The 21881-nt window shown below is 40.8% G+C and overlaps 1 protein-coding gene across 3 annotated transcripts in view; it reads left to right on the forward strand.

Moving 5' to 3' along the window:
• Nucleotides 1–21881, forward strand: part of brsk2a (BR serine/threonine kinase 2a) — a 224405-nt gene that overhangs the window by 179142 nt on the left and 23382 nt on the right. For all 3 annotated transcript variants that reach the window (XM_066669032.1, XM_066669030.1, XM_066669031.1), the window contains exons 5-12: nt 1810–1926; nt 8080–8113; nt 8218–8286; nt 9686–9832; nt 14226–14257; nt 15531–15695; nt 17788–17885; nt 18465–18615. In XM_066669032.1, coding sequence (XP_066525129.1) covers nt 1810–1926; nt 8080–8113; nt 8218–8286; nt 9686–9832; nt 14226–14257; nt 15531–15695; nt 17788–17885; nt 18465–18615 — 813 coding nt within the window. The remainder of the gene's footprint in view (nt 1–1809; nt 1927–8079; nt 8114–8217; nt 8287–9685; nt 9833–14225; nt 14258–15530; nt 15696–17787; nt 17886–18464; nt 18616–21881) is intronic.

Below are 21881 nucleotides of genomic sequence, written 5' to 3' on the forward strand. Positions count from 1 at the left end.
AATTCTGCCCTGACCTATTCTACCTTTCATCTTAACCTCCATGTTATACTTGCTCCACTAACGTCATCCGATGGCATTGTCGTCATTCCTTTCAATAAACAGTCATTAGGCTGCACTTTACTGTAGAGAGCTTTAGAAATCTTCCTGGACTGAGTAAGAAAATTGCAAGGAAATACGAAGATCACATGTACTTTTAGAAATCGAAGCAAAGGGCTGCACAAGTACAGAGAAAAAAAAACTACAAAAACGCTGGCCACAGTTCCATTTGCGAAATCTCTTCATGCCGCACCATACCACAGACACTCCCAAACACTCCTGATACATCCAATTGTAATTTCCTAGGCTATTAGCCAGTCAAAGCGTGTAGTCCACATGTGTGTCCACCTGTTTCTTGTGAGTGGGTGGTACATGTACATGTTGACCCCCGCAGTTCAACTCCCTCTGTAAGCAGCACCTTTGTTAATCATTTTCTGCTCTTTAGCCATGCTTCCATACTCTGTGTGAATTAGCACAGAGCTGGGAGTGATGTGGGAGGCAGGAGGGAAGCATTATTATGTAAAGCAGCTCATCTGCTCTGTCTGCGGTCATCTGGGCTCTTAACATCAGGCGCTGGAACAGCAGGCATCTGTCATCCTCCCCCGCTGTGCCCGCCGGACGCCCAGTGCCCAAGAGAAAGACAGAGAAAACGAAGTTTAAAAGGCAGTCGGTAGTCATTGACAGCCTCGCAGCTACAATGCTAAATGAACTAAAGCTTTTGTCTTTTTTATAGGAACCTGCCCTTTTTAAAAAGCTGCGGCCATCACTTTTCATCTGTACTTCATATGCTAACACAGACATCTTTCATCTAAAAGGCCATGGCACACTGACCCAGTATTCCTCAACAAACACCATCATTCTGCTGCTGGCAGTTGGCCTTCTAGTGCTCCAGCAAACACAAGCCCAACAAATCGATGTGAACCAGGGAGAATGTTTAACGGCAGTGTGATGTGAGCAGGTCATCTGAGACTCTCCTAAACTGTTGAGCGAATCCACCCAAGAGTGTCTTCTTCTTTGGGGTTGCTGTAGTAAAATATTAAAGCTATTTATTCATAATTCTAATGAATGTTGCTTTTATTCTAGTGGATCAGACACAGCAATAATACTGGAGTTTTCAATCACTGTGTTCACTCACTGTCCACTCTGTTAGACACACCAACCTCGTTGACAATAGCTCATCTGTTACTGCACATTTTGTGTTGTTCATCCTCTATTCCTTCATCATTGGACACAGGACAGAGCCCACAGGAAGCGGTTGGATGGATATTTTTGGTTGGTGGACTATTCTCAATCTAGAAATAACATGGACAGGTGTAAAAGCTCCAGCAGCACTGCTGTGTCTGATCCAATCACACCAATGCGACACAAACTAACACACCAACTACAAAGATGAGAATGATCCTCTACTCAAATCATACCCACTCTGTGGTGGTCCTGTAGGGGTCCTGACCATTTGAAGAACACTTGAGTGGATCATTAAGTTAAAAGGACAAAGTATTCAAAGCAACAGGTGGACTTCATGTGGTCTGTAATTGCAGAACTAAAGTACCCACGTATGGTCTGTGGAGCTGAGAGAATGGACGGTGAATTTAGAAACAAGAAGGTGGTCATTATGTTATGGCAGATTGCTGTAGATACTCACTAAGTGCACTTAGAACATCACTTTAAAGAGTTTTAGTCTTGATTTGTGTTTGACAGGCCGTTTATAGTACTGCATATTTTGGCTGAGATTAAAGTTTAAAGAGCCTGTCCCTTGTATATTTTTTCTCTCAGTCACAGGGACCTGAAACCCGAGAACCTGTTGCTAGACGAGAAGAACAACATAAGGATAGCAGACTTCGGAATGGCTTCCCTGCAGGTGGGGGACAGCCTCCTGGAGACCAGCTGTGGGTGAGTATAACTGACCACTGCTCTCTGTAGCTCTTTGAAAGGCTGACCTTACCTGAGTGAACGGCCAAAGTCATTAATCAATGATAATATTGATTGCATCTTTGAGCAACTTTATCCATCCGATATACACTGCAGGTTTATTACCGAAGGTTTATGTATCTGAAGGAACAATCAATCAATTTCTCTAATGATTCTTCTTCACTTTATGATACGGCTATTATACTGACACCTAGAGGCCTGGAAGGCTCTGAGATTCTGACACCCTCATGTGAAAAAAGTAAACATAATAAATATTCACTTTTATAAATATGTTTAGCTAATTATTGTTCTTAAAGGGAACAGTCAAAAGCTAATTAAAATCACAGAGGGGATATTCTTTATGTGCCGTCGCTCTTTATTTCCTGCTCACTCTTTAAGGCGCTCTGTGGTGCTCTGAAATTGACAAGAAAGTGAGCCGCCACTCTCATTACTCGCTGGGAGCTGAGGGCCATGGATGGGTGGAGGCATTGCTGGCTCAGGAGCGGATGTGGACCTTTAAATGAAATTAGCTGTTATGAAAGCAGCGTGGCCTCTCCTCCTCCCCATAGGCTTGCTCTAATGAGGTCAGCAGTGTATGAGGAGGGAGAGGGAGACAGCTGCTTTAGATGCTACACACACACACACACACACACACACACACACACACCAGCTTCTTCACTCTCATCTTCTTCCTGGTTGAAGGGCTCGGCTGCTTTTGGATTAGGCTTGGCACACTCATGAATATATCTGTGTAACTCTGTTTGAAAACAAACACTACAACACACTGCCTAATATAAGAAAGATTTGAGTAGATTTGGATGAGTAAGCACTGTCACTGTCTATTATTTAAATTGGTTGAATAATATAATGATTCAATTCCTGTTTTACTATGAAATGACTTCAAATATTGGCAGGAGAATCCTGAATTTGAAAATTAGTACATGACATATTAAATTGCTGCTGTTTAAGTAAGTGTTACTAAGGGCAGCTGTGAAGGAGTTATCAGAAACAGCTGAAAGGTCTAGTCAGTGGTTGTGGATAAGGAGAGCACAGACTACTCTGGGAAATGCACTGTAGAGGTGCTATTAGGATTGTTGGTAGCATGTAAAGTTCATATGGAACTGGTGGCACTGAGCATGCATTAACGGTGCCATTGGGGCTAGGTACAGCCTTAGTCACCAGGGAGGCCAGTGTGGATTTACGGTTGTTGATGCTTAAGGGTAAGGTAGGACTGTAAACCTGGCTTGGAGGGGGAGTGGGTCTGGGAGGCCAGACTTCACGGTTGAGTCTTCTGGAGGTGTCGTGGGCTTATTTCAGTGAAACACTGATGAGGGGAGGTGCCTACCTGATGACCCCTGTGAAGAGCTAGTGATACAGTGGGTGGTTTGTGTACGCATGTGATGGGCTCAATGAGTAAACTTAGATGTTAAAGATAGCTGGTTGCTAATGTTGCTAGATGTAGCTGGTTGCTGATCGGCTCATAAAAGGCCACAGCAACCTTAGTGTTGAGGTGTAGGATTCAACAAGAATTTTGGTGGCTCTATGTGAAGCTCCAATAGATTGGCATAGGATACTTTACATCTTGTGTATGATTATAATTAAATTCCACAGTTTAAAATCTTGCAAAAACATACTGTGAGTCCCAAATACCACAACTGAGTCAAACATATTATTGAATATTCATTCATTCATTCATTCATTCATTTTCTATTACTGATTCATCCAGTTCAGGGGTGTGGTGGGTATGTAGCCTGCCTGCAGTCACAGTTACAAGTCAGAAACACACTCGACAGGGCACCACACACTCACACTTATGGACTTATTGAATAACCAGTCCACATTCCAACCTGAGCACCAGAAGGAAGCCCACACACACAGGGAGAACACACCAACTTCTCACAGACAGTGACCCAAGGTGGGGTTTGAAACCACAATGGCAGCAATGTCTCGGGGACGATTTTACCCCGCTCAGCATATCTGAAATGTCTCTCTTCCATTAGGTGTTCTAGTTTCCAACATGCTCAACTATCAGGAGCAGAAATTTTTGGGTGCCTCCTGAGTCATTGTCTTGTTGCTGTCAAATGCTGCCTCCTCATTGTATCTCACCAAAGGACTTATATGAAGGTCTATTCAGTTGATATCCAGTTACTGCAGGACCATGTTCCTAACTCATATTGTAGAGGTACCTATAACCCTCACAGTGAAAGCCACAGTCATTTTTGAAATCACTGGTAAAATGTGATTTGTAGGTTTTGGCTCAAATAAGCCACAAGAAGCTTGTTGTTTTCCAGTTTGTTCTGAGCACCTCAGGCAACAAGGGAGGTGGTTTTAGAGTTTGAAGCTTTACTGGCAATGGGATTGGATCATTTTATTGAAGGGTGGGTCTTTCCCCCTAAGCAGGCACTGTGCTGAGTTTTCCTATTTATCTTTCAAAGGTCTCCTTAAAATTTGGGTTTCTCTGATATATTGCTTTGTGCTCTGTGACTTTAGTGGGTCGTGCTTTCTTCAGTTTGTCTCCCTCTGCTGCTGCAAGTGTTTAAAGTTATGTCTGTGCCACAGATGATTTCTTCTTATGATGCAACACAATGACAGATGCCATATTTTCCCGTGTGACTGAACTGTACGGAAATCTGTCAGAATTAGCAGACATGAATATTTTAACTAATTTTTAGGTCAGCTTCTTTCATACAATATAATCAAAACAGACTTTAAAGAAGTCTCACGACTCCCTTTTATCTTATAAAATTACACTGAGGGTTGTTATGGTAAGAAGCTGCCATTTTGAATGTGGCACGTGTGATGATTTATTTGTCTGACTACTTATTTACTGTCAGCTAAGAAGGCAGGTCATGGAAACTTAGTGTGTCCAAAAACAAGAAAAGAAGAATATAAACAGCCAATAGTCTGTGTTTTTATTTGGGAAGCTTCACAGACTCCTCTCTGAGATTATCCTATGAAAGGAAAGAAGACCACTGCCACCATGCACTGTCATGCTGAATCATGGACCACACAAGCACAAGGAGAGTAAAGGCACACTGGGTCACTGTAGGCCTGGGGCATTCTGTAGCCTTTACCTTTTGAAAAATCTAGAGGTTCAGAGGTTCCCAGGGTTCTGCCCTGACCCAGTCTGTCTTTCATCCCAACCTCTATGTTCTGCTTACTTTACTAGCATCATCCAATCATAATGCCCTGCCCCAGGTCCTCATAAGCCAGGAATACATAGGGCAAGTGTGTGTAACAACCCCTGCTTAGATGACTCAGCAGTGGAGATCAGAATAACCTGGTGTTAGCATCACCCGAGATTTTGTTGAAAACAATCTTGCCACACTTGCCATAGTGGTCCATCTTTTTTGTGCACTGTATTAGCATTGCATATTGTTATATTTCTATCTCACACCTTGTGAACCCATTAACATGCTGTGGAACACGCTGACATGACACAGATTAATTAAAGTCGAGAATCAAGCTGATGTTGTTATGTGAGTCATTTGAAAGGTCTATGCCTTGTATTCAATGAGATACTGACATATGACATCAGCAGGAAGATGCTATCACTAATGATAGATCAACAGGGACTAGCACTAATGATAAAGACTCAGGCATGACATCAGCAGGGACATGCTAGTATTAATGACAAAATCTCAGTCTTCACATGAGTGGGGAGATGCTAGCACTAATGGGTAAAGCCTCAGACATGACATCAACTTTAAGAAGGTTGTGTTACTGGCAAAAACCTGATCATGACATCAGCAAGGATATTCTAGTGTTAATGATAAAGCCACAGTCATGACCTCAGCAGGAAGATGATGATAAACTTGCATCACATTAGCATAGAGATGTTAGCATTACTGACACACTTCCATCAGATTAACATAGAGGCACTAGCACTATTGATAAACCCTCACCATATTAACTTAAGAGATTCAAGTGCTAATGTTAAACTCGTCCAGTGAAAACAGTGATGTTAATGAATGGCTAATTATAGACCTTCATTAGATTTACAGAGAAATATTAGCATTATTGATAAACCGTCATAAAGATGACATCACATTAATGCAGAGATGCTAGCGCCAATGACATACCTATAAAAAACCCTGGTTATTTTGTATTATACATTGAACAATCACTGGATTAGGAACACTTAGCTTGTGTCAACAGGACCAGTACTGATTAGGTATGATTTGGGTGGTAGATCATTCTCAGGGCTGTAGTGACACTGATGTGGTGGTGTTTGTGTGTTGTGCTGGTCAGAGTGGATCAGACACAGCAGTGATGTTGGAGTTATTAGAGCCCTCAGTGTCACTGTTGGACTGAGAATAGTCCACCAACCAAAAGTATCCAGCCTGTGAGTGACATCCTGTGTCTATCGATGAAGGAGTAAAGGACAAGCAAAACAAACTGATTAGTTCTAAAAATTAGACACAAATACTTACTGTCAATGACCCATGAATTTTTGTCATAAGTAATCCATTCCAGATGTCACTCTGTTTGACCCTCCTCTGATGTGAGTGAAGTAATCATCATGTCATTGCATTAATGCTAATGAATACACTTTGCTGCAGGTCCTTTCTAGACCTTACATGCACAGAGATGAGCCTCTTCCAGCGCAAAGATGACAGTTGTTAATGAACTCCATTCATCTCTGACATTCTCTCTACAGGTGGTTCTGATAGCTAAGACTGACTGGAGGTCTTCTGTCTGCCCTTGAGATTGATTGACAACACTTAAGTAATATCTGCTTGGGGTCTTGGCTTCTCTTTCTTTAAACCAGGCCTATCTTTAGGCCTCAAATATAGAGGTGTCTGCTTTTCTACTCACTCAGCAATATGTGAAAATTTGTTCTGACAGCTGCACTCCCTCAGTCAATACCAGTGAGAGTGACTGATTCTGTTTTAACGTACAGCGCCAAACAACACAGACACACGAACCATAGCAATAGCACGTCAATCAAACCCCCAGCCACTCTTTTTAGTCTTATATGGCCCTTTAAATTGGCTCCCTAACTTTTGTCCCTTGTTGTTATTGTGGTTGTTGTTATTGTCATTGTTGATGGCTGCTGTGTAAATGAAAGAGGAAATGAGCTCTAGCGAATAGCTTGGAGAGGATTAATGTGCTGACACTCTTCCCCATGGGGGTTCCCTCAAAAAGCCCATTCATTTTTTTAATGGCTCTCTATTTATCTCGCATTCCCTCTCATATCCGCCAGAAATCCTGCAGAAAGTTTTGCTCCACTAATATCCCTGTCCCATATTTAATATCTGGGAGTGGCTTGTTTTGAGGGGGAAGAGCTGAGCCGAGCGGTGTCCTACAAATGTCGTGTTAATCAAAGCCATTATGGCCGAAAGGGGTAATTTCAGTGGTGGCATGTCAAAGGCAATATGTGTAGAGTTTCACAACAATAAGAATGAGAGTGAGAGTACTGAGGGCTTAGATTTCAAGGTTGGAAAATTACAAGTTGAATGGGGTTTTGGAGACTTAACATTCATTGCCGTTTCTTGGGTGTCTCTAGTCATTAGAAATGAAGTGGGAGCTGTGTCTGATCTGAGTGAAATTGGTTTGCTGGCTTTGTGAACACAGGTTTTCTCTTCTGAGCTCGGCTTCTCTTGTTCTCTGAGGGTTTTTGGTTTTTATCTGACTATGTTCCTAGGTATATTTTATGTTGAATCCATTTGTATAATGAAGTACATCAATCGTAAACAATATGCTGATATTAGCCATCTTGCCTATGGAGGCAGCGTGTGAAGTTGTTGCGTGTGTCAGCTAGGGCGTTTGTTATTGTGAACCTTGACAGCTTGTGTGTTATCATTATTTCTCCTGAATGCGTCTGACAGCATTGTGTGTAACGAAAGCCCCTTGTTCGCACACAGTTGAAGGGATCTGATCAGTACAGCAGCCGCACACAGCAGAGGAGGATTATTCCAGACAGATAAATGATCGGAGAGCATGGCAACACATAATAAAGGAATTACCGGGACATTGGTTAGGCTCGAGAGTCTGGGTCTGTAGCCTGCTCCTTCTAGCAGCCACTTTAGGAGGAAACTGTCATACATAGGTGCACAATTAGTAGGTGGCCTTTACTCTCCCATGAGAGACGTATAGCTAGAAATGACTCGTGTTCTCCTATGTTCTCCCCAGGTCACCTCACTACGCCTGTCCTGAGGTCATCCGGGTGAGTTTGTACAGACAGAGTGCACTAACGATGTTATATATATGTCTATTTAATAAGTTGTATGTAACCTCTTTTACTTCTTTGTCTTTTCCTCTTTGTCTCAGGGGGAGAAATATGATGGGAGAAAAGCAGACGTCTGGAGCTGTGGGGTCATTCTCTTTGCTCTGTTGGTGGTGAGTGCAGGCCAGGTGGTAGTTTCCCTTTAGTAAGAAATAGGGTGCTACACTCATTCTGTGCTCTAGAAGAAAAATGGCTTTATTCATTTAAAAACATTATGTTTTGGCCAATATTCTAGGCTTTCTTCTAGGTATAGGCACATATCCACTTCTGAAGAATCACTTTACCGTATAAACAACAATAAACTACAATTTGGCCAACAATACATCTGTGTATGTGTTTTTTGTGCATAACCTTATATGTACACTTAGCTGCTTCTTGATGATATTTGCCTTTTCTTTGGTGGCAATGTTTTTTTTTTTTTTTGCCCTTGACTAAAAATACTAACTGCCACAGTAGTTGCCCCAGGACAAAGAGACCTTGTGCTCAGAACACTCTAAATTAATGACTCCATTTATATTTCATATAAATTACCAGTGCAAGGGCACATACTGCTATAAAAAGAGTTCAAAGCTATATGAAAACTTTACATATATGTCAAAAACAAATCTAACAAATGTATTGTTCTTTCCCCGTGCGACACGTTCATATTTCCACATATGGAAATTAAGCTGTAACACCTGTTATTATGATGTCACAAAATGCATTTACATATGTCAGCCTTCAGCAGTGAAGTTGTAAATTGTATTTCAGTTGGGACTGCTTTTTTGAATGAGGCACACTACAGGACATCCAATCAGAAGAGTATATATTTACATATATTAATCTTGAGTCTGTATATGATTGATTCTGAGAGATAGCGTAGTTATGAATACATGTGCTGTAGTGACATCAGTTGGAATACACAACAGTAAGATTGTGAACTGTGAATAAAGTGCCAATATGTTTTTCTGCAGAACTGTGAAAATCCTCCCATACTCTGCCATTGGGATTAAACTCCACTACATAGTCTCTCTGCCTTGTCTCTTTGGTGTTTTCATAAGATTTTATCATTTTGTTATTTTCATTATTCCCAAATTCCTTAGCTGCTTCCCCAAAAAATATCTGGTTTTATCAGAGCAGAACAGCGAAGAGAAGAGTATGCCAGGAGCTGTGAACGTATGTCTAGCCCCTCAGCCCAGTGGCTTAAAACACTATTTGTTTGATTGTGTTTGACGGCTTCTCTCCCCTGTAGTTAGGCTGTCTTCTGATCATCAGTTATACAAGTCTGGCTTAGCCACGGAGCAGCCATTCATCAAGCACACACGTCTGTAGAATGTCAGCACCGCTGATGAACTGCTCACTTAACAAGAGAGGTGCCAGCCCAAGTTAATTGTGAAAAAACTTCTGCTTCTGCTCAATTTTTCACTTTTTTAGTTATTTTTTTCCATTGCCCCGCCAGTTCTCCGACTGATCAGTGATACTCCTCGCTGGCCTCAGTTTCACATTTTTTTCACACTGTACTCTTTCCTCCAGGGAGCCCTGCCATTCGATGATGATAATTTACGGAACTTGTTAGAAAAAGTGAAGCTGGGAGTGTTTCACATGCCGCACTTCATTCCTCCAGACTGCCAGAACCTGCTCCGGGGGATGATCGAGGTGGACGCTGGCAAACGGCTAACGGTTAGTTCCTTCTTTATCCTTTGTTCATCTCACATTTCCACTGCTTTACGCATAATGTCTTTTCTGGGCTGTTTGAACAACCAAAGTTTAAAAAAGAAAAATCAGCAGTGGAAATGTGCTGGGAAATTATAATAAAGTAAGTGTGTGAACATTGTGAACCGCTAATGACTGTTATATGCGTGTCATATGTCACTGTTTATACTTAATGTGGTTGGATTGTAAATATATCAGTGTGAACTCGAACCAAGCCAGGACTAAAATGTAACCATGTATCATTTTCTTGTTTGGTACAGACCAAGGGAACAGAACCACAGGTCTGTAAACACACTTAGTGGTATTGTCCAAGCAGTGAGTTACAGGAAGTGGTGTCAGGGGAAGCATCTGCTAGCCCCCACCTTCTCAACTTGGCAGCATTTGTGGTAGGGGGTGTCATACCTAGTGAGTATTGGCAGGGTCAAAAATGGTTAACAATTTAATAAAAAGAACCAGATTGTCAAGCGATAAATGAAGTTATTGTAGTACATTTTTATCATTGAGGTGTACTTTGTACATGATAAAGTCTAAATGAATGTGAAGGAAGTGAGATATATGTTTTGGGGGTATATTTGAATTTTCTATCCAATTAAAGAAAGTTAAGGCCGTATAAACAACAGAGAAAAAACGTGACTGGATGATTTACTCACTGCCATCACTCCAAAATAAATAAATAAATGAATAAATAAGAAAGAAAATATGTTAAAACCTTATTCCCACAATCACACCATTTGATATCAAACTTTTCAGTGGTTCTTCATGGTTCTAACATTCAGGTTAAAATACCTGAGGGAGAAAAACGTATAACACCTCTCTCTAGTCGCACACAAAGTCTGTCCTGTTTTTTATGCAGTGTTACTGTAGTCAACATAAATTAAAAAGTCAAATTAAATTATTTTGCTCTGTCCCAAACCACACAGTAGCGTACAACATAAAATACTCCACCACTATCAGAAAAGCCCTCAGAAGTGTAGAAGGTAAAGTGAAAATTGGTCTGGTTTGGGGCAAAGAGTTAATTAGCCAATTCAACGAGTTCAGGCATTTGGTGGAAATGTGAATAAAGAGGTGGTAAATAAGCAGGATATGCACTTCATATTTGCATAGCTTATTGTATGGTCATATGTTTGTGTCTTACATAATACATATCTTGATCTGAGCCACAAATACATAGTGGAACGTATTAAGAATGAATCTCTGCATTCAGACACATGGCCCTGTACAAACCAATTCGTGTCAAGTATGGGGAGACGCTGCAGACGCTAGTGATGTCGACAGCATGTCGGAAAGTCATTAAGTTTTGCTATCACCATCACTGAAGCCCTGTTCACCCATGCTCACAAAGGTTTGCCCATTTGAACTCCAGTGTTAAATTTTATTATTGATTCTCCATGCTTCACTCTTCTTTGTTAAGAGTGAGCACTGGCTGATGGAAAAAGGCAAGCAATGAAGCTAAAATAAAAGACAGTGTTTGTGGTCTGTTTTTGCCAATTATGTCCAACAGAATGTAGTAACTACCGAAGTCGTCATAGTTCAGAAATATAAAGTTAGCCCATGTAGGTGTGAGTTGCCTTTGTGTAAACATAATGTTAGTAATCAAGCACCAGTTGCAACATAGTGCAGTGGAATTTTTGGATACTGATGCTTACAAAGAGGCCTGGAAACTGGTGCTGTAACTGGAACTATAAAAACAAATATTTAGCCTCTTCTACCATGTGTCGTTAAAAACAGCTCATTACCTACTGTAGGGTATTCATTGCCCTTGTGACAACCAAGCGGTATGTCATATTATAACCATATTATCATGTGGGTGTAATGAGAGATTACGCTATAAATCAGATGTGTCGCAGAAAAACTCACACCTACACCAGTCTGAATATTCAGACAAACCTCTGTGATGATCTGTTTCTCTGTGCTGTGTCTATCTCTGTCTTGTATTTCCCATTTTTGTTGGAAGTGGCAAGCAACCTTGACATTGTGACTTTGGCATAGGTGCAGATAATGATACAGGGCTTGAGAGAGAGGGGGGGGGGCAGGAAGGGGGATGGCACGTCTGCAAATATAAATTATAAATCTTGCCTGACGGTTCAAAGGCAGACTGGTGCTCGTGGCTGTGCCCTTTGTTGTAATGTTGGCTGCTCTGTTTGTGAAGCAGTGTGCATATTGAGATATGGAGCTTAGCCGACCAACAACACACACACAAACTCACACAAACACACCTCCAGCTACACTGTGACCCTTTTGTCTCTATGCGCTGAATTTGCACGCTAACGGTCTTCAATGAATGCTAATATCACACAAGTGCACGAGGCTATCTATCACTGTGTGGTGAGATGCTGCTCTACCCTGCCGCTCGGAGGAGAGGGGCAGAGAGTGAGAGAGGCGTAATGTGTGTTAAGACACTGCAGAGAGCCAGTGAGGGCTGAGCTCAGACGTAGAGGTCCGACAGCTGTAGACCTTCATGCTTTCAAGGGCTTGTTCAAGGGGATTCGAAGGTTCTTTATTTGTGTTTATAGACAGGCCTCACTGTATGACTACAGCAAAGGCCCCTGCACAAAAATAAGCAAATAAATAAATTGTACTGTTTAGATTTCTGTCCACCCAGGTCGGGTTTGTCGGGGTTGTCAATGGCCAGGAACCAGACCATTCAGTACTTTAAAAGAAAGGCACTGTTTGATTGAGATTGAAGACGACTAATGACAAGCCATTGCTGTTTGTAACTGCAACAAAACTCATTACAACTCATTAGCATGCTGACCACTGTGTTAGGCACATCATCATTAGGATATTCTTTATTCTCACAAGCCAGATTTCTGACTTCTGGATCATTACTGGGAGTGCATAATTGGCCTCACTGTCTCTGAATGTGAAGGAGGGTCTTCCTTCACAACCGTCACTCACTGTGATGTCAGCCAACCGTGGTGTTAGCTGATGAAACACAGTTGGCACTTAGTGTTCTCGGTCAAGCTTGCTGAGCTTTCCAATGACTGTAGCTTCATACCCCCCTCTCTCTCTCTCCCTCTCCCCCTCCCTCTGAATGTCAATGTAGGACACAGTGTTCAAGAGTTAATGTGAAGTGCGTGTCACTGCACTGAAAACAGTGGACAGGGCAGAGCCTGAGGTCATCCTCAGCAAACTTTACATCACAGTTAGTTACTCAAACTATTTCTTTTCCCTAGTACAACATATCCAGTGGAAACTGTGCACGGATAGCTTCCCCAATCCCTAATAGTGTTCTAAACCATTCTAAAACTTAGCAATATAGTTATTTTATTCATATTTTGCTATGAATGTATGGAAAGTGTTACATATATATCTTGTATAGACAGCTTCAATTCAGTCTTCAAGCAGATACTGGCATTTTATTTGTGCTACTGTACAGTTTGTATTTTGACCCTACAGAAGTGTGTTCAGTTTCACTGTGGAGCTAATTCAGATGGATCTACAAATAAAATAAATGTATGATTAATGCAGTGTTCACTTAATTGTTTGGTCATGTGACACAACTGCAGGCTATAACCATTTCATTGGTCCAGTGTTGCTGTTTGGGTGGTACCTACTTGATGACTCCTGTTAAGAGCTAGTGATGTAGTGGGTTTTTTGAGTACAGATGAAGGGAACGGGCCAGGCCTAATGAGTAATTAGTGGTTAGGTGTAGGATGCGGTTTCACTTTAATGTTCACTGATAAATGATAACAGAAATGTTGTGGCTGCAGGTAGGAAGAGTGTGGGCTCGTCTCTATGTGAAGCTCCAGTAGACTGGCATAGAACATTTAACATCTTATTCTGTGAATAATAATAAATACAATTAGGTAACATGACTTTTTAGCTGTTTCTCCAAATACAAATAGACAGGACCATAACTAGAGATGAATGATTAGGTGGGCTAAGCTTTAACCTGGGGGTTTCTAGGGATAAATGCTTCGTAGCATAGCAGCAAATTTCTTTGACAAGGTACAAATTAGGCAAAGCTACAAAGAGCTGGTCCCTTTACAAAACAAATAATAAATTGGAATATCCATCTACAGGTAGGAAAACAACACTGAGTTGTTTTTTGGATTAAATTCTGTGTGTGTTTATGTGGATGTGTTTGCACATATTTGAATATTCCCACACTTGACCCCTTTAGGCACAGTTATGCAAATGCTGATTGGCCATGTCGTGTTCTTTCATCTCTAAACTGTAAATGATTCGTCAGTGTAGTGTGATTCATCTTCTCCCCGACTGTGAGTGAGGGAGCTGCCCTCTGAGTGTGGATGCCCTCTGTAGAGTGTGGAGTAACCTCTTCTTTCACAGAGCTTTCAATGCGCTGATGAAGATGTGAAACTGATTTACTCTTTTTTTTTCTCTCTCTCTTTTGCAGTTAGAACAGATCCAGAAGCACACGTGGTACATGTAAGTGAATTTCAGAAATTCTATGTGTGTTTGTGTGTGTTTGAGAGAGAGAGAGAGAGAGAGAGAAAGACAGAGATGAATGGCACAGCATCGACATGTCACCAGCAAGGACAAGAATCTGTCGGCCCAGCGGGCTTCAGCTGTCTCCTCATACACCCATGATCCTGCTGTGCCACTTCCCCCAGAGAGAGAGAGGGGTGGTAGAGGGAGAGAAAGAAAGGGAGAGAGCGGACAGAAAGAGAACGGAGGAGGGGGGACTGGGTTGACAGCCCCAGCTCTCATATTCTCTCTGAGGTCAAAGACATGTCAAGCTTACTCTCCACGGTCGCCCCAATCACTTGCTCTTTTAGGCAGAATACTTCTGCTCTGAGCTGCTACATCACCCTGCTGTGTTTCCCACAGATGGTAACACCGAAATCTCACACCCCGTCTACACCTGCTCATTTTAATTCAGTCTGAATTTGGGGGGAAAAAAATACTATTGAAATTTTGCTAGTCACGATATCTTTTAATCCAGACCAGAACTCCTGTTTTTTTAAATCTGAAATGAAAAGATCCAACACTACATATTAATTTTATTTTGGTGTGAAATACACCAGACGAGTCCACAGCAGTAAATAGATTTCTCGTAAAGAGTTCTTACATGAGATGGGAATGAATATGATGTCTGATCTTGTTTTTCTGATTAGGCTTTGGCTTTAAGGACAATTTAATGTTGTTTTGTTCTTATTCATTTCAATATAAAGGTTAAATAACCTTGGATATGAATATTATAGCTCTCAGCGTACTTAAACACATGCTTGATTCAGGCTTAATTTATTATTTCTAATAAGATTTTACAGTATAGGTTTACAGTGATGATCGGCTTTCAATTGTAATCCGAGTTCTCTCTCCGACCAAAAACACCATTGAGATGAATCTGTAGCTATGCCCCAATTCACAATGAAAAATGAGGAATTTTCCCTCTATTACATATAAGTGGACATCACACTTTCAGTTGTCATCACCTCCAATCGTGGAAGAATAGACATCCTCTTCTTTCTTTCTGCCACCTGCCTTCTCCTGACTGCTCCACCCTTAATCAGAAAAAATTCAAGGCTGTACATTTTCATCATTTTTAAGCAAAGTGGAAGGCATATATGACTGAAATGCATGAAGTCCACGTATTAATTTTAGCCAAACTGTTGCTTAAATAGTAGCCAGTGTGTCTGTGTGGTTTACCGTATGTGTGGAGCTGTTGGTCAGTGCCGGTTGTTTCTACACTTGGTTGCAGTGGGGGGAAGAATGAGCCAGAACCCGAGCAGCCAGTGCCCAGGAAGGTGGCCATCAAGAGTCTCCCCTCAGCTGATGACATTGACCCTGATGTGCTGGAGAGCATGCACTCACTCGGCTGCTTCCGGGACAAGAACAAGCTGATGAAGGACCTGCTGTCGGACGAGTGAGTGGTTCTACAGTGTGTTAGTGTTCTGTGGCCAAACACTAACTTTAGGGCAAGTTTTGGAATCTTCTGCAGAGCAGTTGAAGCCTTCAGCCTCATTTGATTTGTGCTTTTTAGTTCATTACTGTTCTCTCTTTAAAAATTCTAGCATTCAGTGCAAATACATTAAACCGCCACTGGGTTTCTTCTAATCAAATTTACAGAAACTTTTACCACAAGATATGTCATCATAAGGGAGTTTTCCTAGTGCTATTTACTGTGGCTCTACAGTTGTGTACAGTGCGTGTGCAATTAATTTTTAAAGCATTTATTATGTAACATAATTGTAATTCAAAACTTGTTCTCTTGCTTTTGTCATTTTGTGGAAACTGTTGCATGGTCTTAAAAATGACATGTCATATTATTCAACAAAAACAAAAAAATCCCCTAAAAATGTAGTAGTTTGGAAATGGCAATCGAGAACTACAGGAGTTAGACAACGAAACTGAAACACCTGTCATTTTAGTGTGGGAGGTTTCATGGCTAAATTGGAGCAGCCTGATGGCCAATCTTCATTAATTGCACATTGCACCAGTAAGACCATGTGCATCCAATGGTTCAAACATTGTGTCCTGAAGGCGGTGCTGTGTATCAGGATGACAATGCACCAATACACACAGCAAGACTGGTGAAAGATTGGTTTGATGAACATGAAAGTGAAATCACCAGATCTAAATATTATTGAGCCACTTTGGGGTGTTTTGGAGGAGCGAGTCAGGAAACGTTTTCCTCCACCAGCATCATGTAGTGACCTGGCCACTATCCTGCAAGAAGAATGGCTTCAAATCCCTCTGACCACTGTGCAGGCCTTTTATATGTCATTCCCAAGACGAATTGACGCTGTATTGGCCGCAAAAGGAGGCCCTACACCATTCTAATAAATTATTGTGGTCTAAAACCAGGTGTTTCAGTTTTTTTGTCCAACCCCTGTATATGTCACTGCTTTTGTTATGAAAAAAGTGCTGCAAAAGCATGTGCATTGATTTGTTCTGTTCTTGCGGCTAATATTGTATCCAAAACTATGCGTGAGTTTTAGTTTAGATGATTTAAAGGTGGTGATTTCAGTGTTAGTAGCGTATTAAGACTTCATCTTTAGGTTTTTGTTTTTTTAACAAATTGACAATTGTCATTCTTTAATTCTACACAGTAATTATCACATAAATTGATAAAAGTGTGGGAGAAAGTTTAATTACGGTTATACATTACACAGAATCGTTTTAAAACTTATTTGTACACCTGATAAAATCCAGGCTTCCACTTGCATTATGTTACAGTTTTATGACAAAAATATCAAAAGTGTTAATAGAAGCCCTGTCATTACTTAAAATAACAAAGAAATTATAGAAATGTAACTTGATGCTGATGAAACAGATCTGGTGATGGGAAGAAATAGTAGCCATTTCAAACCTACACAATAACCCATGCCTACAGGTATGCACATATGCACATATTCTGCTACCACCTCAGCACACACACACACACACACACATGCACACACAGAAAAAGACCCTGAGCTTGTCTTTTGGACAGGCCATTCGTCAAACAGCTCTTACATTATGATGGCTGCTGAGGCAGTGCTTCAGTTATTTCCCTAGTCTCAGATTTCAGCTATTTTCTTCTTCAAATCTGCTTCTTTGAGTCATTCTCTTTCTATATTGAGACACTCCATGCTGTTGGGGCCCTTTTTTTCTGCTGATATGGGAGTGGGAGAGGGGTATATGAAGCTGGGATGTTGCTGGATGGAGGGGAAGATGTAGGGTTATGGTGGGGGGCTCGTATATCACACAGAAGTGGCACACTCATCGGTGTCCTGCTCCTCAGTACAGCCACTTACTGTCTGAGGCTCTGATAAATGGAGCCCAGGCTGGTATTCATAAAGCACCAGACTCTTGGAGTACTGATCTAAGACCTGTCTGTTTTACATCACTCTGTTTACAAAGTGAATGGAGATGGTCTGTAAATACAACTCTGACTGCTGTTCTCTGTTCTAAGTGAATATCCTTCCTCTAGCAGCTTTTACAACAGTTTTCCATTTCTCTCCTCATCCCCTCAGTGACAACCAAGAGAAGATGATCTATTTCTTGCTGCTGGACCGGAAGGAGAGGTACCCCAGCCATGAAGACCAGAACCTCCCCCCACGCAACGATATAGGTACAACTTCAGTCATTACATATTAAAACGGAGCTAGTGTTTTATGCATATATATATATATATATATATATATATATATATATATATATATATATATATATATATATATATATATAATCTTTCATATACACATTTATTAGTGATCATTTTAAGCTCCTATACTTTGTGCCGTTTTCACTGTGGTGAGTATGTAAAACAAATCTAGGAAAATTGTCACTCTCCATTTCTGTTTGGACTGCACTGTATTCCGGGTCACTTGTTTAATTTATTTGGATGCTTTGCAGTTATAGAAAGATGTCACGCTTGTCCACACTTACTTTCACTACTTTTTGATTGGACTTTCTCTTCCTAGTCAACACCAGCAGGCCTCAGTCCCACTAGAACGGCTTAATTGCAGTAAGCACTCACAGCGGTGATCAATCTGGGATCAAATGGAGCTGCTGAATGAAGCTTTCCAGATCAGTGCTTTATATTGACTGTGGATGGAGCCTGGGTTGTTCTTGTGGGACTGCATTTTACATCTGCGTGTGTGTGTGTGTGTGTGTGTGTGTGTGTGTGTGTGTGTGTGTGTGTGTGTAGATCCCCCACGGAAGCGAGTAGACTCTCCCATGTTGAATCGTCATGGTAAGAGGAGGCCAGAGCGGAAGTCGATGGAGGTCCTGAGCGTAACAGACGGAGGATCGCCTGTCCCAGCACGGAGAGCCATAGACATGACACAACACGGACAGAGGTACACTCATGCGCACACACACACACACACACACACACACACACACACACAGAGAGACATGCCATCTTCACATCTACATTCAAGAAACACAAGTTTCTTGTTTTTACCTACACTGAAACAGTACTGCATTCAATTTGCTCAATTTAAATGTGACAAACCAGAGATGGTGATGGTGATGATGACTATTATTATTATTATTATTTTCTTAATTATTTAATTTCAAGTGGTCAAAACGGTCATTATTTAGTAGTTATTCATTTAGGAAACATCAGCTTCACAGACAGAAGCATCAAATAGCATTCACTTATTTTAAGGGTCTGGTTTTAAGGTTTTTCTAGAAATTTTTATATGTTTCCCCACCTCCAAACTTCTTAGTTTTCTTCTTCCTCTGATCCACTTTACCTCAAACACATTCTGAGCCGTAGGGTGCGCAGTACATTGTTCTAATAACACCAGCATCTTCTTGGTGTAATTGTTGAAATTTTTACTTTTCAGTTTTTAATAATTTATTCTGCTACATATCCTTTCAGACCCACAGGGTTGAGTTGTCTTCTCACAGTGTAATTTATGATAGGGAAACTACTGCATATATATATTTATTTTCAAATTATTTCCTACAATCCAAAAACTATTTATTTGTACATTTTGACCGGAAATTAAGAGCAGATAAAGGGTCAGAGCTTTGCAAAGTACTCTGATGTCCTGCAGCAATGAACACATTTGAAATATGAGTAAATTTAATGCATCATCGTTTTCAGTGTCTTTGCATGACACGTCATGTTTAACTTTCCCTTTAGACAGTCATACCTGCATGAATAATGTTGAAGCCCAACTTCAGCATCCAACCCATGTGAACATGTTTGTTCTTTGTGTTTTACTGTATTTTTCAACCTTCCTTAGAGTCTAAGAGCATTTCAGATAGCTTTAATAGCTGCCGTTTGTTCTATTCTCAGACGTTCTCTCTCAGCAGGGTACAGAACACTTAATTACTGTAGTTTAACGTTGCTTGTTCTGAAGCAGCTCAGGTTGTTCAATTGAGCAAATAATCCAATAGGACACATTAAAGAAAGATCAGAAAACATTAATTTGTCACCAGTAATAAGTCTCAACTGAGTGGCTTTGTATTACTGCCAAGGTACTGTGCTATAAGTAGTCACACACACACACACACACACACACACACAGAGCATTAAGGCCTATTTGTTTATTTGAGTCACAATAGAGCAGAATGGGTCTGTACTGTGTAGAACTTTATGGAGACGCTGACTGTGTGTTCACTTTGTCTCCTGCTGTAGTAAAACAGTGTTCAGTAAAAGCTTGGATATCTCTGAGGCCCACCCCAGGTGCAGCAAAGAGGAAAGGTACTGCCATAACAACCTGTCCGACTCCAAACCGGCCCTTACTACACCCACCACTAAGATGCAGTGTTGCTTTTTCTGCTTTACTTTCCAACCAAAACTAACCCTAATACTAGCTCTTAAACACCTTGATTGGCCAGTTTTGCCGTATACACTCTCACATTCAGACGAGCTTTTCCTGATGCTATAGCAGCTGTCTTGGATGGAGTTTGTTGCACATGGGTCCAGGTGGACTTCCTCACACCTGGCTGTTGTTCTTTTTGTGCTGTTTGTTTCTCAGCAGTGTCATAGCCCTGCTCCTGCCTCAGAGGAACACAGTTGGTGTCCCACACTTTCATTTCCCCGCTCATTCCCAGCCTGCCCTTTCATTACACATCTCTCATTCACACTCAAATGTCAGGACAGGGCTGATGGCAGAAATGAAATTGGGAATTGACTCCAGATGACCTGACCTCCCCCCCCCCTCTATGATACATAAGGCAACTGGGGCTTTTAAAACATATCACTGAAAGGTAATAGAGTGGCGAGAGGAGGCAGCTGCATAGCAACAGAGCAGAGAAGAATATCTCTCTCCTTCTCCTTTGTCACTTTCCCATTGACCTTTTTGTGGCAGAACAATTTGAATTAAAGTCATTTTTTACCTTCATTTATTTGAAAATCAGTTTCGTTATTCACATTAAATGGTAAATTAAATTCTATTCTTTTGACTTTTATTTGAGCTCCCGGCTTCATTACCAATGTAATGGCTGCTTAGTTGGGAAGACTTCATCACGGCAAGTTTAATTTAATGATAAATAAATAATGCAAAATAAAGCCTGTCACTGTCAGAAAACATTAAAAAAAACTTTACAGAAGAAAATCCTTAGCTTTTAATGTCATTAAAAGTAACAAATATGTAAATTAGTGTAATGTAATTAAAACAAGCTTTTAATGTGAGTGAAGGTAATTATTTTGGATCATTTGGGCCATGACATAATGGCATAGAGTTAATAGCTTAAATATATTTATGTAATTAAACATTACAATTAACTATTTTGACAGATCACATTTTTAAATATCAGCCAATCAACCAATAAACAAACCAATCAATCAATCAATCATTAAGTACACTTCTGAGATTGCAAGTGAGTATCCAGAGGATTTTGTATAACCTTTATTTATAAAGGTTCTTCACACATTAAACCATCCTTTAAAGAACCAGTCGTATTGATGAACCAAAAGTGGGTTTTCTGGCATCTTTATCTATGAGTGCACTGATGTTTATATAGATGCCTTTGCTCTTATTCCACGCTGTCACTTCTGCCACTGTCACTCTTTTATCCTTTTATACATTTGTGTTTATTTGTTTGCTTGTTTTGATCTGCATTCACATCCACATTGGAATAAACAGAGAAAAGCTTCCCTGCATCTTCACGTTCTGCCCCTGCTAGATAGTGTGTTTTGCTTGAACCACTCCTGCTTCAAAGATATTCAGTAAACAGCTGGATTTTCTCCAGACTTTGTACTTTTCCTTGTCTTATTCATGTTGAGTGGATGGTTAGATGCCAGTCGTTGTTTTATTGTTTTTTTTACTTTATCTTTTTCCTTTATTTTCTCTCTCTCTCTCTCTCTCTCTCTCTCTCTCTCTCTCTCTCTCTCTCTGTCTGTCTCTAAAACCTTTTGAAAGCACTGTCTGTGGCTGCATTAGAGATGGGAATGTGTTGGACAAAGTGTGTGTGTGTGTGTGGGGGGGATGTTCTTTGTTTGTCAAAGCAAAAGTGTGGCTTTTGAGGGTACGCTGTATAGATTACATGTATTTGTGTGTATGTGTATGTACACTCTCTCTCCCTCCCCTCTCTCTCTCTCTCTCGCATCCCTTCTTTGTGCTATCTCTCTCCAGCAGAAAACTTTTCAGACTTCTAGACCTTT

The sequence above is a fragment of the Hoplias malabaricus genome, chromosome 4 (genome assembly GCF_029633855.1).
Source record: "Hoplias malabaricus isolate fHopMal1 chromosome 4, fHopMal1.hap1, whole genome shotgun sequence".
Classification (NCBI taxonomy): domain Eukaryota; kingdom Metazoa; phylum Chordata; class Actinopteri; order Characiformes; family Erythrinidae; genus Hoplias; species Hoplias malabaricus.